Consider the following 18,278-nt stretch of genomic DNA (forward strand, 5'->3'; position numbering starts at 1 on the left):
CTCCATCACACCTCCAACCTACACATAACACACCCCTTCCTTCTAATTGCTCTTTACTCCAGGGACTCTCCACCAGTACATGCTATCAGCTTTCCTAGCTAGAGGGCAATTTTCCATGGCTTAATTCCTCAGGTAAGAGACTTTCAAACATGCAAGTATTGAAACCAGCAGAATGCTACAAAGACTATATATCTGTCATGCACTCTCAGAGAAATGCAGTAGTGTTGCAAGCTGATGTATATTCAATTCTGACATATCAATCTTATCAAATACCAGTATGATTATCAAAAACTGCATTTGCCTATAATATAAAACACTATTTTCCCCCTCCAATTACCTTATGGAAATTTTTAGTGCAGATAATATATAGTATTAATAAATCCTCTCTAGCAGCAATAGAAAGACAGATCTTCTCTTTTTCCCCCTTCGTATCAGGAAAACCTTGCACATTTCAACTTTCTTAAGAATAAAGCAGAGTACAGAAAAATGTTGTTTCATAACCACCTTCTGCAAACAATTTCTGATATATTAAACCAGTCCACGCTCATATTATGTGCTAATGAATTACATTAAACAATCTACTGCAAATTCCCTACCAATAAAACACAAAGTCATTTCAGTTTCTCGTATGCCACCTCTTCAGTTATGCACAACAAATAGCACTTTCACATAAGCCATAACAGTTTCTGTCTTTACCTGTGAAAAAGTGTCTTGTGTTCTTGTATTATCCATGTCTGTGAAAATTCTATTTGTTTCATCAGTATCCCATAGGGTTACAAACTATAGTTTATTCATGAATCACACCTGCTTTTCTACAGCAAGGTTCTCGTTCTCTTCCTTTTTCTCTGCCTCTCTCTCTCTCTCATAAAATCTTACAGCCAATGGCTTTTATTAAGTCTTACTTCCTTTTTTTTTGCTGAGAACTGAAAGAAACAATAATGATGCTTTGCTTCCTTATGGCAGTTCTGTGAAAAGACAAAAAAGTAGAAGCTGTTTGCTTTTCTTGAACTGATATTTATGTTCCAGAGACTTCCTAAAGTCACTGAGCCATGAATGTTAAAATTATGATCTATTACTGCACATTGGATCTATCTCAACATCTAACACGTTAGTTAACAAAACAAATTCTATACTAAATGTGGCAAAGTTTGCCTAAAGAACTGCAAATACAATAGGCAATTTTCACAGCAATATTTTTATGCACAGCAGCTATCTTTAATGTATGTCTTTAAACTCTACCATGAGTATGTGCATATTGGATCAAAGCATAAATGCACCTGCAGGTTATCTTACAAGATTTCTGTAAAAATGAACAGTATTTTAGACTCTGCCTTTGTAATCTGTATTTGAAGAGAGTCTAGTGATTAGAAGAGTGGATTAACAGTAAAACATTCTTGAAATCTAACCCCAGATTTGACAAAAGTTTTTTAGCAGCTACAAACAAAATAAACCTTGGTTCCCCTTACTGTGTATGGTGACTTCTATTAACACAAAACTTTATGGAAATTAGATTAAAATTTCTGAACAGATGTGGCTGAAAGGCAGACTCTTCATATTTGGAAATTTATTCTGCTACAAATACAAGCAAAAAGGAAGACAAAAAAAAATCCCCAAAATTCGATTTTTAAAAACATGACAGGAATTGAAAAGCTTTGTTCTGATGGTGGGTCTCATTTCAGCTTTTCTGTACTATACTAATGGCAAGGCATCCTGAACTAGGGCTGCAGTCAGAGACAAGCTGTGGAGAGCAATAGGATGGAGACTTGGCCAACCCATTCACATTGCAGGCAGGTCTTCAGATGCCAGAGAAAGGTCTGAAATTTGTGCCTAAGACCAGGATCTGACAGCCACAGAGGATCAACGGCTTCATGAACAAGACCCCTTAAGCTCACACTTGCTGTAAATTGTAAACACACCCAGAGAGACCACAACAGCAAATGTGTGGGAGGGAAGGGATTAGAAATTAATTCTCCCAAGATTACTAAAGGCAATACAAATGGAAAGAAAGGTCAATATATGTTAATATAAACAATTTTTAATCATTTGAACTAATTAAAAAATATCTCCTACTCTTTGAAAGAATGTTAGCTTAACAAAGGTCAATAACGTAACAAGGTCCAACTAAGTCCAGAACTTCTAAAGAAATATTTTTTGAAAGACTGTCTTTTAATGCTTTCAGTTCTGACTGTTCTATGTCCAGCATGACAGGATTGAAATTTTTCACAAAAAATGGAAAATGAAATCATGGGAAGCATGTTTCTTTGACAGCTCTCCTAAGTCATTTGCTTAAAATAAAATAGCAACTAGTTCGTCCAGAATCAAATTTGTAATATTGGCCTATTCTCCCTTTGAGTCTCCAGCCCCTGAGGGACTGATTTTCCTTTTAAATGAAAGAATCAAGGAATGTTTTTGTATAATGTAATTACAGTACTGCAGAATATTTTAGAATGGGAAAATGACAGGTTTCTCTTATAAAGGTTCTACAGAGATATTAGATAGGCTTTTTTTTTTTCCCTCTGCTCTCTGCTGAACAGCATTTTCTGCAAGGCTACGAAGTATGTGAGAAAGTAGTTAATCAGAACAGAGCTCAATTGCTACTTTTAGAGCAAACATTTTCAATTAATCTGAAGTCGTTAATTACACCTTCCTTTATTAAAGGCTCTGGTGTAATTTTCTTTTTTTCTTCCAAGTTAATTGATTCAAACATATGCCAGGATCATGCATTGCAGCAAACACATGGGAAAATTCTGTACTTATATACACAACCTCCAGTGAAGAAGAAAACAATACAGAAAAGGGTTTTGAACCAACACGCAAGAGCCAGAACACTGTGTGTTTTTTTTTTGACTGATACACAAAGTAAATGTTTTGTATCAGAAACATTTATTTTACTTCAGAGCAACATACACAACTCTGGCAATAGGAAAAAGACGGTGTCAAAGACGATTTTGAAAACTCTTTTCCTTCTATTTTGGTACTTACACTAAGTGCATTTGCTGCCGAGCAGGTGCATCTTTTGCATGGAGAAGCATACCCTGCCTTGCTTTGACCTTGCTGAAAGTGCTGTTGCCTGTCTGACTTGCTGGCCACGATCACTAAGACTAGTCCCACTCCCTCCAGCACAAACCTGTCATGCTTTATTAGACTTTTTAGCCTAAAAAGACAATTAAGATGTCTCGGATTTACAGAGATTTTGAACAGATTTTTCCTTGGTTTTCATGCCCAACCTCAAATGTGAACCTCCATGTCAGCCTCCTGATTTGCTGTCCTGCTTCTCACATCCACCAGGGCCCTTGCAGGCATGACTTCAAATGCCAAAAATCAGACATTTTCTTACCCACTTTTTAAACATGCTAAATCCACATGAGTTTTCCAATAGCATATTGTGGATAACACTGCATGAACTTATTTTGTGTTTTTGTGGAACTTCAAAAAAAAGTTCTGAGACAAGTGCACTTCAGAAGCACAAAGCAATAGAACGAGAAGAAATGGCCTTAAATTGCACCAGGGGAGGTTAGGTTGGGTCTTAAGAAAAAATTCTTCAGTGAAAGGGTTATGAAGTATGAGAACAGGTTACCCAGAGAAGTAGTTGAGTTGCCTTACCTGAAGATCTTCAAAAACCACGTAGACATAGTGCTTAGTGACATAGTTTAAGGGCAGACTTGGCAGTGCTAGTTCAAAGGTTGAACTAGATGATCTTAGAGGTCTTTTCCAACCTAAATGATTCTGATTCTATCAACCAGAAATATTTCATTAATAAGCAAAAGACAAAAAAAGTGTCAAATTTTTGTTTCATTAAAGAATTTTCCTAAACATCTGTATACACCGAAGAAAAGGACATAATGAAATAAGTCATTTCAGGCTGAAAAATTAGTCTTGTTTCAACACATCAAAATGATCCATCCCCCCTTTTAAAAATAAATAAATAAATAAGTTCATTTAAAAAAAAATGTTTCTCTTTGAAGCACAAATATTTCAGCAAGGCTGGAATGCCCTCCAAAAATATTTTAGACTTGAGAAACAAAGCCTTTCTCTGGAAATTGTTTTACCTCAGAATTACTGCCTAAACCTATAAGTGAGCCCTTTCATTCTTTCCTCTGTGCAATGGTGTTGAAAATGAGAGGAAGCTGCAACTCCTAATGACTCCATTGTGTAAGGTGAGGCTTGACCTAGTGCAACTGCAAGCGTACCAAGGGTGCTAATCAGCAGACAGTGAAGTGAGGAGACGTGCCAATAGTAAATCAAGGAAAAAAAAAAAAAACTTAGGAGGTATGGAGGAGGGGAAGATGAGCAATTGAAGAGAGAACAGTTCACTTTTCTAATGGAGGTATGAAGAAAGGAGAAAAAGGCTGAAAGGCCCAGAAGCAGTAGAACATCTCCTCTGAAGGAAACATATCGTAGTCACAAATACAGGTTTTAGCTAGGTTAACAGGTGGAGCAAGGAACTACGTGAGATACCGAAAAAGAAACATCCTGGCATTAAGGGCTCGCACAATAAAGCGCTTACATGCACTGCTCAGCAACCAAAGGAGAGACATTGCCTTGAACTTCAAACACAATAGACAAAAACGGTTGTCAGTGAGAAGGGAGGGCAGGTCGAGGGACACTCCTAGGTGCAAAGGAGAACCCCACAAAAATACCTGACCCAGAGGCTGCTGGGCCCATGTTTTACACCAAATGTCTGCAGTGATCAGCTGGCTGAGCACAGGCATCCTTCGTCCCCCAACTCCTCCTGCCACAGAAGCTTCACAGTTTGGGGGTTTAATTATTCTATCTCAGTTACTGTTTTAAAGCCACCAGTTTAGCAGCCCTGGGGGGGCTTTACAACATGAGCAGCCCTGCCAGCATGCTGCAGCCCATGACTCAGACAGTCTCAGCCAGATCCTCCAGGCTGAAAGGGGAGGATAAAAGGAGTGGCCAGCCTGGTCCTCCTCACACCTGAAAGTGCTAATCCTCACACAGGCATGTTTACTTTTACAGAGACAGAGGATGTCTGGGGCTATGCTGTAGGGGTAGTTTAAATTTTCACAGTGCTTAGAGCCCCTTCTTTCCCTCTCCACCCTGTGATGGATGAGAACAGTGGAAGGCCACTGATAAATATTTCAAGGTGTAAGTTCCTATAGACACCACACACACCTTTGCATTAAAATAATAATAATAATTAATTAATAATAAATAAATAAATAAGAAAAAAGCCAAGAAGGCTCTTTCTTATGCCTAGGATTTGGGAAGGGGTAATTCTCCCTCAATCTACTTGAGTACAGCAAGAGAGCATGGAAAGCCCTGATACAGATACGTTCATTTCAGTTCCCTTTCACAGGGAAGCTGATTCCAGCACAGCACACAGAGGGACAGAAGCACAGCCCAGAGCCACCTCAGAAAGAACCTTGCTCCCAGGGGAGAGGCAGCAGGGTTCACCCCTGCTCCGGAGAGAAGCTGCTTCCCTGCCAGGAGGTGAAGGTGACTTTCTCCTGCCTCTGCCACTATCTAAAAGGAGTCAGTCTGGGCTCAGAGCCTGTTCAGTAAGCACTTTCTCCTGTTCTCTGCATACTTGCAGAGGGGCTGCACTGGGGCAGCACAAACCGCTGGGGGCCACCAGGGCCACCGCTGTCATCATCATCTTTTCCCTTTGGGTTGGCCTGTCAGAGAAGCTCAAGAGGCTGCATATGACCAGGGAATGATATGCTGACTCCTTTAAAGAGCTGAGTAAAAATCCCCATGAGAGTTGACAGATCTTGTGTCTGTCACGGCTTGTGAGTCTGCAGCAGCCACAGGCACTGGGGCTGCACCTTGCAGCACAAACAGCAGCAGTGGCCAGTCACTTGGCAGCACGCTGGGCTGGCTACAAGGAAACAGAGGTATTTACCGAGAGAAGTAAGGATTTGCAAGAAATGGAGGAAGTGAGGGAAGGGGATATTTTCCAAGTTTTCTGCCTCTACAGACACAGGTGAATAAAACCCAGATGATATGCAAATTCCTTCAGAGTGCTTTGAATTCTGTGGAAATGTTTGACTCAGTGGAGAAGCCAAGAAGTATCCAAACAGAAACCCTTGGCAATTTAAAAGAAAATGTTTTTTAAAATAAATCACGTAAATCACCTAAATATCACCTCTGCTTCCTAACACATGCAAAAATCCAATACTTTGAAGCAAAGTGGATATTTTAGGCTGACATGGACATTCTCATCTTTATTACATGTGATGGATACAGCGACCATGCCAGCAAGTACTGAACGAAACAGGAAAACCAAACAAAAGTGAGAAGGAAACTCTCTTTCAGGGTTATTTGCCTTTCCTGTTTCCCCAGTGAATATCTAGCACAGAAATTGATCATGTTGCAAGTTTTAGGTATTTCTTTTTGACCCAATTTTGATCCTGGTTTTAAGCAAGAAAAATATTTATGCGCAACAGATTGTGCTACGCTGAACTGGAAGATCCCCTGTGCATTAAATGCAAGAAAATAAAGGAGGTGGGGAGTTGAATGAAAGATTAATAATTTAAAATGAAAACCTGACAAGCATGAGTACATGAAGTTAAATTCAGGTTGAGAGTGACATCTAGTGATGCTCAGACACAATCCTCACACAACTGTTGCCAGTATTTGCAATGTTTTCCCCTATAAAACCTTCACAAGGTACACAAAGTCATAATGCTTAATTTCTTCTACATTAGTGTAAATTTCTTAAGCTGAAAGTGAAAATAACATATTGTGATATGAAGAAGCAGCAGTTTATGTTCAGCCTTTCCACCTGAACTCAGACTAGGTCATGTCTGAATCCTGGCAAGTGGGAGCTCAGACTCCCCATCCTCCTGGCCAGGTCAGGAGCAAGCAGGCTGTAAGCCAGAATTTCTCAACTTCATTTTAGTTTTCTTGTTTAGTTCATATTTGTGATTTTGAATTAAGGACCAAGAAAAAGCTTGCTGGACAAGTTAATTGAATGTACATAACAATCTCTGCAGTTTTTCTGCAGGGGGCAGGGGAGAGAGGGGTGTTTTCAATGCAGAGGTCACTTGAGCTAGTTCTTTCTCCTTCCTTGAAGCCTGTCCACACAAAAGTACAGATTACAAATGTGCCAGGGCTTGGACAACACTCACCATGACAGCCAAACAGGGACAGCTGAGAGGGACAAGGCAGCTAGGCCAGGACTGGCAGCAGGGCCGTGTGTCTGACCCTGCAGGACAATTGGACACCTGGGGGCTGCCAGCAGGGATGCCCCAGAGTTGGGCAGGGGAAGGCCATGCCAGCCCCACTGGCTGGATATGCAGAGAATTTGAATAGTTTCTATATGTTTCACCAGAAACACAGCAAAAGAAATACTTTCCTATAGAACATCGTTTTATCGCATTCTATTTTTTTCAGGTAATTTGGGTTAATTTTGTAATGAACTCAGTGTGCACGCTTTGCATGAGTAGTGTAAGAACCCAGAAGAGTACGTAAATAAATAAATAAAATTACAGGACCTAGGAGACAGAGATTATATCTATTCATTAAAATGGAAAAGTACATGCTGCCTAAATGATGAGAGCTTTTTTGGTTTTGTTTTTGCTTCTTTTTTAAAAGAAAACATTCATTTTTCTTTTTTCTTTTTTCACTGTTTTGTATAGTATGTTCTGCAAAGCGTAGTGTCAGTTTGATTGTTAAATAAAGCAGATCAGTAATTAGCAATAGAGCTAATCGTTATTCTTTTGTTAATTGGTAATGCACAACCTACTTAGTCACTGAATTTGAACAACAGAGTTTTTCCCAGTCTTTGAGAGTGTATCCTTGTCACGATCAAGAAAAGAACAGAAACAACCCACGCGTTGCTAAAAATAACAGTTCTTCATCCACTCAAGCCATTTCCTGCAAGCTCCCCACTGTGTGCAACAAGCACTAATAAAAGAAATGTCAGAGCAGGGCTCCCCGGTGCATCCCCTGCCCTCCCAGCTGGCCGCTCAGTGCTGGGGGACCACACCAACCCCAGGCCCTGAAAAAAAGAAAAATTACTTGCCCAGAAGGTGTGGTCTAATCTGACTGGGATACCTGTAAAATTGTTCCTCTCTTGAGCTGAGCTGAACCTTGGCTGCCTTTAGCAGCACTGCTCATGCCTGCTTGCCCTGCCACAACCCATGCTTTAGTCATGAAAGCTTTGCTGAAGTTGGTGACACTACACAGAGCCCCATTTTAACTCATATTTCAACCTCTTACAAAGCATTTCATGCACAGTCGTACACACCTGAATATCAGTCTTGCCTTGGTAATATTAATGGTGCATCCAATGACAAACCCTAAAGCTAAGCAAGTTAACAACATGTGGTATTCCAAATATATAAAATATACAAAAAAAAAAATATATAGGCAGCTCTATATATTTACTCCTCTGTGGCACAAGATGGCACCAGACACTTCCCTAATCTCAGTCTGTTACAAAAGTGGACAGGCAAAGCAGTTTAAACCAGAGCTGTATGTATGGGTTTAAGTGACAGGAGCCATAAGGCACTGGACTCCACCAGCTGTGTTCAAGATGTCCACTAGCCCTCGGGAGTGCCTGGGGCACAGAAGGATGCCTCTTCTCCTGAGAACTTCAGCCTGTCACAAAAGTTTTTTGGTATTGACAGAAGCAATCATTAGAAAAAGAAAAAATAAATAAATAAATAAATAAACAACAACAGATCACTGTTACCTCCTGATATTCCCTCTATTTCATTCTGTTCACTGCACCATATACTCAGACAACTCTAGTGTAGTTGCTTCCTCTGTTTTAAGTCTTGCCCAGCAAATGACAGGATAAGAGTAAAGCAACAAGCATCCCAATACAATCTCTATGTCTTAGATAAGTTGACTGATGACATATTGATGGCTGGATCTGCATGTGCAGTTGACCATCCTTGTGCACACAATTAATCCTGTTGCAGGCTTTAGACAGGAGTCTTGCAAACACCAAGCATTCACCAAAACCTTCACCCTTCTTTACACGTGCAGTGGTGTCATTTTAAGATCAAGCAAGGCAGTGAATCATGAGCACTTCAGCACAGTCAGAAGCCCAGCTTTTCTGAAGAATTAGCTATTACACATCACCTAACTCAACAAGCACAAAATGGATTTCTAGATCCTGGCTTTTAAAAATTATAGACAGAGATGTTGTTCAAATAATAAAATTAATCTAAATTAATTTTGCCTTTGGGCAGGTCCTTTTGGCTCTGTCTCTGAAACAACATCCACAAGAAAACAGGCCTGTAGGCATGGTCCTGGGCAGCAGCAGCAGAAAACCAAAATTGTCTAAATCTAGACCTTGCCAATTTTCCCTCCAGAAATCATTCATCATCATCCTGTATTTGACAAGGTAAGGAGCACTCAGCTACATTCTCTTCTGTATTTTTAGCCATAGCTGTTATTTAGAAACCTTAGCCACCAATGTTTGCCAGTGGCAGGTGATTACTAAGAGCTTTTTGAAATTCCAGCATCAGTGTCACTGTTTCTTATCATTGCAATATTTGCTGGGGAGTGGAAAGAGGGAGGGGAAGTCTGAAGAATTTGGATTCACACATCACTTCTCACTTAGTATGAGAAGTGAAGATACAGATTCCAGGAAAAATATTTGCCCGGCTTCACACAACTAGGGGACTACAGAAGGGAAAACCCAAAGCTCAGGCTCATGGCCCCAGTGTGTTTACCCCCCTGCTTTTCATGGATTGAGACCTCAGTGAGAGGGAAAGTAGAACTACATTTGAAAAGAAGAATCTTGTGTTCAATAGACAGGAATTAGGTACTCTGGGTTTGAATCTCAGTCACATAATATCATTATATCTCTACTGCAGAATGATAGGAGCATGTTATTCCCTTTCCTGCTTTGACATCTAATTAGCCAGCAAAGGAAAGATAACCCAGTAGGCATGGGTGTGTGTCTACAGCAGGGACAGATCTCTGGACACCTTGTTAGCATATGATCTCCCCAGACAGTCCACAAAAGCCTTTTAAGCTAATATTTCTTGGAGGAAGAAAGGCATCATCAGATCACATAAAGAAAATCCTCGGTAAAATTAAGCATATATATTGTTAATATATTATATGCACACATATATTAATATTATTATTTTATGTTTATATATATATATAACTACCAGAGTAGAAGACAGAAGGGAGTCAGGGGGAAGCAGGAGGGGGATGAAGATTCACCCTGTCCACCTGAAAAGAAAAAAAAATGCTGGGTAGTGACAACGTTCTCTTTCAGAAAACTATGAACAAGGGACATCGTGAAATCAGACTTCACTGGTTTAGGGTTATGTCACCTGCATCCTCTGAGCCCAGGAAAGCAAGGTTGCAGAATGGTTTCAGAAGTTTCTAAGCTGTCAGCAAAAGTGTCCTTGGTGAATTCAGATGAAATCTAATTATTTCTGCCATCAGAAGTTAAGTAAGATTGAAGATGGATGTAACCTTTTCATGGCAATACCTTTTCTTGTCAAGAAAACATTCAGTACTTACAAAATGTCAGCTTTTCTTCTTTTAAATGGGAAAATGTGCTATTCAAAAACCCCTAACTATACGTTATCATCAAATACAAAGAAATATGCGTAAATAACCTTGAGTACTTGAACTGAAGAAAAAACACATGCACACAAAACCATGAAAGGCTGTGAGTCTAAATAGATGTTGCTTCAGTTTTCATTACCAAATGGGTACAAGGCTTCACAAATCACATTTGCTTTCTAAATGTATTTAGCTTTCCATATCAGGAAGATTCTAACAGAAAATATTCTGTATTTACACACTGTGGTTTGACATTACTAGGAAAAAAAAAAAAATATTGCAAATTTCAGAATCCAGAAAAGGGAAGCACTCTGATCCTGAAGAGAGTTTAAATCTCATTTTACCCCGAAGGGCCAAATCCCTGGGAGCAGCAGTATGACTGTGCCAGTGTGGTTGGTTTAATAAACAGACACAGGCCTTTGCTATTTGTAGTTACAGCTAAATCTAAGCAGTAACTAAAGATTGTCTCACTCCATTCTAGAAGTTATTTACAAATAGCGATGCAGATAAAAACACTGAAGCTGAATTTCTTTTTACAGCTATTGTATTAAGGTCACATCTGTCAAACACGAAAAGAACAGAATTGGAAAACCTTGGACCAAACTAGCAAGACAGAAACTAGGCTTAACAGATAATTAAAATTAAAGGTTAGGTTCCAGAAGATTTTATCACAGCAGTAAACACTCATGGGACTTTCTTTCCCCTGCTTTCTTTTCCTTCTTTTTTCCTTTCTTCAAATTTAGTCAGCCAAGGATGTTTCTTTTGCAGTCTTCATGTGAGGTCATGCACAAATAGACAGAAATAAAAGTACAGGTTTTAAACAGCCTGAAACTGATACTTCTGCAAGTTTGGGACTGGCTTGTGTCAGGTACAGCACACAGTACATCTCTAGTACTTGTGGAGTAATAGTATCAGAAAAAAAAAGAAAAAAAAAAAAAAAAAAAGAAAAGAAAAGAAAAACAGCACCTACAGCTCAGCCTGGCACCACAGAGCAATGAGATTTGTGAAGACAAAGGCTGCAATATTTTCCAGAGACACATAGAAAATACTCCAGGGATTCTTGGCACTGACAAAGCTGAACAGCAGAATGCAGCTGGCTCAATCATATCTGCTTGTCTTTCAACGTTTACGTGAGAGCACAAAACTGATACTCAGTGTTATTAGTCTAAAGCACTTAAAATCCATTGAATATGACAGAGCGCCTGCAGGTGCTGGGAAGTGTTTTGCAATCAGATCTGCTTTGTCTCCTTTTGAACTTGGATGAGAAAAAAAAACCTGTGTATCATGTCCAAAAGTTGAGTCTGGTTAAATTAACTTGTTAACAGGCTGAAATTATAGAAACATTCATCTAAAAGCCAATTTGCTGTAATCACTACTAGACGTTCCTGTTCCTCACTAATCACAAAGGTTGGCAGACCCTCTCTCCACTTGCAGTACTGGAGCTTTTTGCTGCAGCCAGGGTAGAAAGGAAATTGAAAGAATCAACTCTGAAATGCTGTGAACTGCAAGCATTCTATTTAAATAGGGTTTCAGTTGGTTGTATCAGGTGAGGATCTACTCTTACTATTTGAAAATCTCTTCTAATAATCTGATACAAATATGTGCACCCTCTATTCATCTCAGATTCACTCTTGCCTCAGATCGTAGTGAGCCTCAGAGTATAAAATAACTTTATTAGCTATGGGCTTGATTGCAAAATGTATGAAATACAACTTCTTGAAGGAACACAATCGATATTTTTCCAATATTGCATCTGATTCTGCAGTCTATGAATGACAGTAGCAAAAATGCTTCCGCAAAGCTGTTACTCTAAAACTTTCATAAAAACCACAGCATTTTAGTGGACAGCACTTAATCATCCAAGTATTTAAGATAGTGTCATCATATGTCCTTTTTGCCAGATTACTGTGAGGTTCCTGCTTCCATTTTGTTGTGCATTGATAACCTGAAAGCAAAAGAGCCCAAACCAGATTTCCACTATTTTTAATAACTAGTGATATCTTCTTGACTTCAGTGAAAAATATTAAATGATTTTTTTTTTTTCTTGAACTAGGTCGCTACTCAACAGGTTTATAATCTACAAATTATCTGGTGAATAAGATCTCCAGTTTAATTCATTGCATTTGTCAAGTATTCTATTACCAAAAACTAAAATTCTATTGAGTCAAGAGTTCAGCACAGAATAACTCTGTGTGTCAGTAGAGAGCTGAGTAACCACCACGAAGTGCCCAGGTCATGAATTCAAGCACATGTTTAAAGATATTTCCAAATCAAAGCCTGTAACATAATGGGCACTCTAGAAAGATGCACAGAATACAAAAACAGTGTACCGTGCTTTTGCTTCACTGAGATAAAATATTTTTATTTTTATCTAAGTCTTTTTTTATAAAGAGCAAAACTGAGGAGAAATCTTCAAAAGTATTTCAATCACTATTTTGGCTATTTGGAGCAGCAGGAAAAGAGTAATTACCTGTTGAATAGGAATAGCTGCCTGTTTATTATTCTATGACTTCCTTTAAATTTTCCAATTTGGTTTGGCACAAACTATTGTTGAAAAAGAGTGAAAATAAAATAAAATGATATGCATTTATCAGCTGATACCAGATTGATTCTTGTGACAAGTGTTAAACAAGGTTTTTCATTCAACATCATCACAAGAGAAATATGTTTAAAAACTCTATTATCCACACTTAGCAGTAACGGTTATTTTCTCTTTACCTTTCCCTGAGGATTATACAGTTTTTCTTGTGAAGAAACAAGTGAGTAATAATAGCAAGTAACCCAAAAAAAAAAAAAAAAAAAAAGGCATGATCAGTATATATCTCTGGAAAAGCAGCAGGAACTGACAGCTGAGTGTCATCAACTTATGTTAATATTTATAATAATAGGTTATTGCAAAATACATTGCAAAATTTCATTTCATGTAGGCTTTCCAATTCTGAGCAGAGCAATCCCTAACACCTTCTGAAAATGAGGCCTAAGGTGTCTTGTGCAAGCGCAGTTTCTTCCCATTTTTGCAAAGACCTTAGAGTTGGCTTGAGCTTGCAATCAGACACATGATGCTCAAGCCCACTATTTTTAGCACTTAATGGCAAAGCTAATAGTGCCATTAATCCAATCCGCTATATAACATTCAATTTCCACTTCAAATTGCATCTCAGTGCAAATGGTAGCTTGATTCCCGCTGTCAGATGCATTTGGAAAATCATGATGAAACATATTTAATGACTTCTGATTCTCAGATTCAGCTGACATATGGGAAACCTGTAGCAGTCTTTTGGAACAGTGTAATGGAGAATTCGAGAGTTGATATTTACAGAACTGAAACCGAAAATAATTTTTTAGCCTGGACTGAAGTAAAGAGTGACATTTCTTGTAAGCCATGTTCAGTCAGCCTGGATGCTTTCCGTGTGCCTCATCCCCTCATTCTGACTCTCCCAACTGGATGTGGCTAAGCCTGCTTTGCTGTTCTTTTTCCTTTTACACCTTCTATATTCTTCCTACCGCATGTGATTGAATTCCTTTTAATCACATCTTGTTTTTTTTTCTTTTCTTTTTTTCTTTTTTTCTTTTTTTCTTTTTTTCTTTTTTTCTTTTAATGGCATGTGTTTCTAGAAGAAAGAAGTCATTGCCTTTATTATCCAAAAAAATGCAAGGAAATTAATAGGTTTCCTTAGAAAAAGAGAAGCTGCAAGCTCTGTTGTTGTTTGTTTTTTTTTGTCTTGAGTCATTTCTCCAGCTAATGGCTATTTAAGGATCAAATCATGATATCCAAAGCAATAAATTATATAAGATGATTCACTCGTGCTTTATACTAATCATGACTCAATTCTGGTTTTGCATGTTAACTCTAGAGACACCTTTTTTATTCTGAAGAACTAATGAGCATAGTGCAGTACATTTGCTGTGCCCAGCCAGATGGGGAAGAGAGGACTGGAATTTAAATGGCAAAACACTCCTGGGAATTTGTTTACATGGGGTAGCTAAAACATTAGTGCCCCTCCATCAGCAGGTAGTCCAGAGCCAAGCTCAGAAGGATGCTGTACCTCTTTGCATACCTCAGGTGTGGGCACCCTTCTCCATGACAGGGAACTCTGTCTTCCATCCTGCTCCCACCAACAAAACAACCTCCACCTGCAACTTCACAAGACAATGCACAAGTAAGCTTGCAAGGAGGGAATATCCTGCCCAGCCTTGGGCTCCTCCTCTGTTGGAAAGACAACATTTATTAGGACAGTGAAAATCACTATATCCAGAAATCACTATCTTCAGTGCACTCTATCAGCTCAAGAGAGTTAGCAAGAAACAACTGAGGTTTGTTGCACAAAATAAAGGCAGCTGCTCTAGGCATAAATCCATAACTGCTACACCCTAGAGGGGGCAATATATTTTCCCTATCATGGGATTAGAGGAATGGGAGAGATATTTTGTTGTTTTAATTTATCTGCTTTGAAACACATCACTGTGAATTTAGGGAGAGACTTTGAAAGATCAATTAAATTCTTTACAATGTTAACTGGACAAATTGTTGGGCAAGTCCCCAGCTTATTTTACATATTAAAATTCCGGCAATGGATGCCGCCCTTGCACACGTATCATTTGAAGTCTGAATTTGAGATTGAATTATTGGTGCATGTTAATGAAACTGTGGGCTCAGAAAGAAAATGAAAAAGATTTTTCACTTTCTGAGCTAACAAACCTGTGATAGAAACTCCAGATATCAGTACATGTGACACAACATTGCTTTGATTCTACAGAACTTCTGTGAAAACACCAGTCATGAAATACACAGACATCAGTTAGTGCTTCCAAAAAAAAATCAAATTAAAAAAATCACTACACAGCTATAGTGTGACTAAATAATGTGCAAAGAAAATCCACCTTGTGCTTGCCACCTCCTTTACATGGTAACTGGTCCCACACAGGCTAAAATCAGTACAATTCCACGTAAGGGGTGGCCTCCCAGCAGAAAAAGCAGCTACTGGAAGGAAGGTTTAATTTTCAAAGAGTAAAGAAAGGTAAGAGTGCATGGAAATTTATTCAATTTCTCCAACAGAGGTGCCTAGCTGGGGATCATCGTTAGCTTAAGGGATGACAAAAAAGTTCAAGTGCAATTAGGTCGGAAGAAAAGATTACTTCAGGTCATTGGACATGCTTCCAAGGAAAACAGACCAACATTAGATTTCCATTCTTGTGAACTGAACAATAGTATAAATAATAATAATTATTATTATTATTAATAATAACAATAATGGGGATGGGGAAGACAAATGAGGCAATTGAACTTGAAGAACCCTGTCCTTGAAGCCAAAGTTAGCAGAGCTGGTTTGGAAAGTGTATTCATCTAAAAATTCACTTCCATGTAATACATTCAACAGCTAGTTGAGGGTCTGGGCCACCTGGGGTAACCCTTCACTGCCTATACAATATAATCCATTTCTGAGGCAGGGGGAGAGGAAAAAATATATGCATTAACTAGCAAGAGTTGGTTAAGCCTTTAGGCTGTCTGAGCTAGGCCAGGGAAGAGGCACAATGCAGAGGAGACAAGCACCCGCACTTTGCTTCACTTGTGAGCAAGGAATTTGGGAATCAAAATAAACAAACAAACAAAGCCCAAACCCAAATCATTTGTGAGCAAGAAATTAAACCCCCAAGAGCTTGTTTCTGACGAAACCAACACTATCTAGCTTTCAGAGCATGTCAGCTAGAGCTCTGGCTCTGGGCAGAAGGAGTGTAGAGCAATATAATGCATGGGCACCCTACACACTTCTGAGCACCCTTTTTTTATTATTATTTTTCCCCCAGATGAATTTTAGGGCAAATCGATCATATTTGTTATCTGCAGAGGGCGCCAGACAGTTTCAGATCCGCTGGTGGATCTAGCGAGGGGATGCTGTACCTGGTGGTTGCAGCTGTCACTCAGAAAGGTGCTTGCTCTCTAATGGCCACTGCTCTGCAAGGAGGATGTAGTAGGAGTTGTTTTTTATTTCATGCATGTATAAACCCCTTGGTTCTTTTTTTTTCTTTTTTTTTTTCTTTTTTTTTTTTTTTTACTTTTCTTGCCACTGAAGTAGCAAGAGATGCTTCACACAAGCTGCAACACACGAACCCACACTGGCCCCAGCCAGCTGACAGCAGCAGATGGGGAAACTGCCTGCTTTTAATCACCAGAATTAGAACCAGCAACGTGCTGCTGATGATTTTTCCCTTCAGAGAAAACTGTCTGATGCCTGATTTGAAGCTCACTTTCTTCTAAGGCAGAAGAGCAGCCTGTGACTGACACAAAACTCACTGTAATTGAAGATTTTTTTATTTATTTTTTTTTTTTATGTTTCTACTTGCAAAATCGATTAACAAAAACTCCTGCTTGATTCCATCCCATGTGCACAACAACAACTTGGAAAGCTTTTTTTTTTTCTTCTTTTTTCCTTTTCCTCCTTTTTTTCAACCTTTGCTCTGTCAGGTCTGTAATCCCTTGTGAATTCAAGTCTTTTGCTGACAATGAATACCACACACTTTGCCTTTTCATTTCAGCCTGTGCTGCTTAATGTCACCGAAGACTTCAATGACTCAATCCTCAACAACAGAAGCAGCGATGGATTTTGTGAGCAGGTCTTCATAAAAGCTGAGGTCTTCTTGACTTTAGGGATCATCAGCCTGCTGGAAAACATCCTTGTCATTCTTGCAGTCCTGAAGAATGGAAACCTACATTCTCCCATGTATTTCTTCCTGTGTAGCTTGGCTGTGGCAGATATGTTAGTGAGCATGTCAAATGCCTTGGAGACCATCATGATTGCAATCCTGAGCAACGGCTATTTGATCATTGATGACCACTTTATTCAGCATATGGACAATGTGTTTGACTCAATGATATGTATTTCTTTGGTAGCCTCAATTTGCAACCTCTTGGTTATAGCCATTGACAGGTACATAACTATTTTCTATGCTCTCCGTTACCACAGTATCATGACAGTGAAGAAAGCTTTAACCCTGATTGTGGTCATCTGGATCGCTTGCATCGTCTGTGGCATCATATTCATTGCCTACTCAGAAAGCAAAACTGTCATTGTCTGTCTCATCACAATGTTCTTTACCATGCTCTTTCTCATGGCCTCCCTTTATGTTCACATGTTCTTGTTTGCACGCCTGCATGTTAAGCGGATCGCTGCCCTCCCTGTGGACGGGGTGCCCTACCAGCGCACTTGCATGAAAGGAGCTGTCACCATCACTATATTACTAGGTGTCTTCATTGTTTGCTGGGCACCTTTCTTCCTTCACCTCATTCTCATTATTTCTTGCCCAATGAATCCATACTGTGTCTGTTACACTTCACATTTCAATACCTATCTGGTCTTGATAATGTGCAACTCGGTAATTGATCCGCTTATTTATGCCTTCCGGAGCCTGGAGATGAGAAAGACTTTCAAAGAAATAGTGTGTTGCTGTTATGGCATGAGCATGGGACAGTGCATGCTGTAAACATCTGGCTTTGTGTTGAGAATAGAGAGAGGATACATACAATAAGTGTATGAATATATACATGTATGCAGATACCTAGCAAGTCCATTTTAAAAGCCTTGCTTGAAGGAAGGGCACAGGGAAAAAGAAGAAAAAAAGAAAAAAATATATATATTTAATGCCTTGATTTATACTTTTCAAAATGAGAAGGATTTAACTAAATGATTTGAAGTTATTTAAAGAGTTGTAACAAAATTAAATCAAAAGCAGTTTGCAAAATAGATCAAAAAACTTACTGGGAAGAAAAAAAAAAG

The 18,278-nt window shown here is 39.0% G+C and overlaps 1 protein-coding gene across 1 annotated transcript; it reads left to right on the forward strand.

Moving 5' to 3' along the window:
• Nucleotides 1-17,007: 17,007 nt before the first annotated feature.
• Nucleotides 17,008-17,985, forward strand: MC3R (melanocortin 3 receptor). Its single transcript, XM_032198413.1, has one exon. The coding sequence runs from the start codon at nt 17,008-17,010 to the stop codon at nt 17,983-17,985; it is 978 nt and encodes a 325-aa protein (XP_032054304.1).
• Nucleotides 17,986-18,278: the final 293 nt, after the last annotated feature.

This window comes from Aythya fuligula, chromosome 16 (genome assembly GCF_009819795.1).
Source record: "Aythya fuligula isolate bAytFul2 chromosome 16, bAytFul2.pri, whole genome shotgun sequence".
Lineage (NCBI taxonomy): Eukaryota > Metazoa > Chordata > Aves > Anseriformes > Anatidae > Aythya > Aythya fuligula.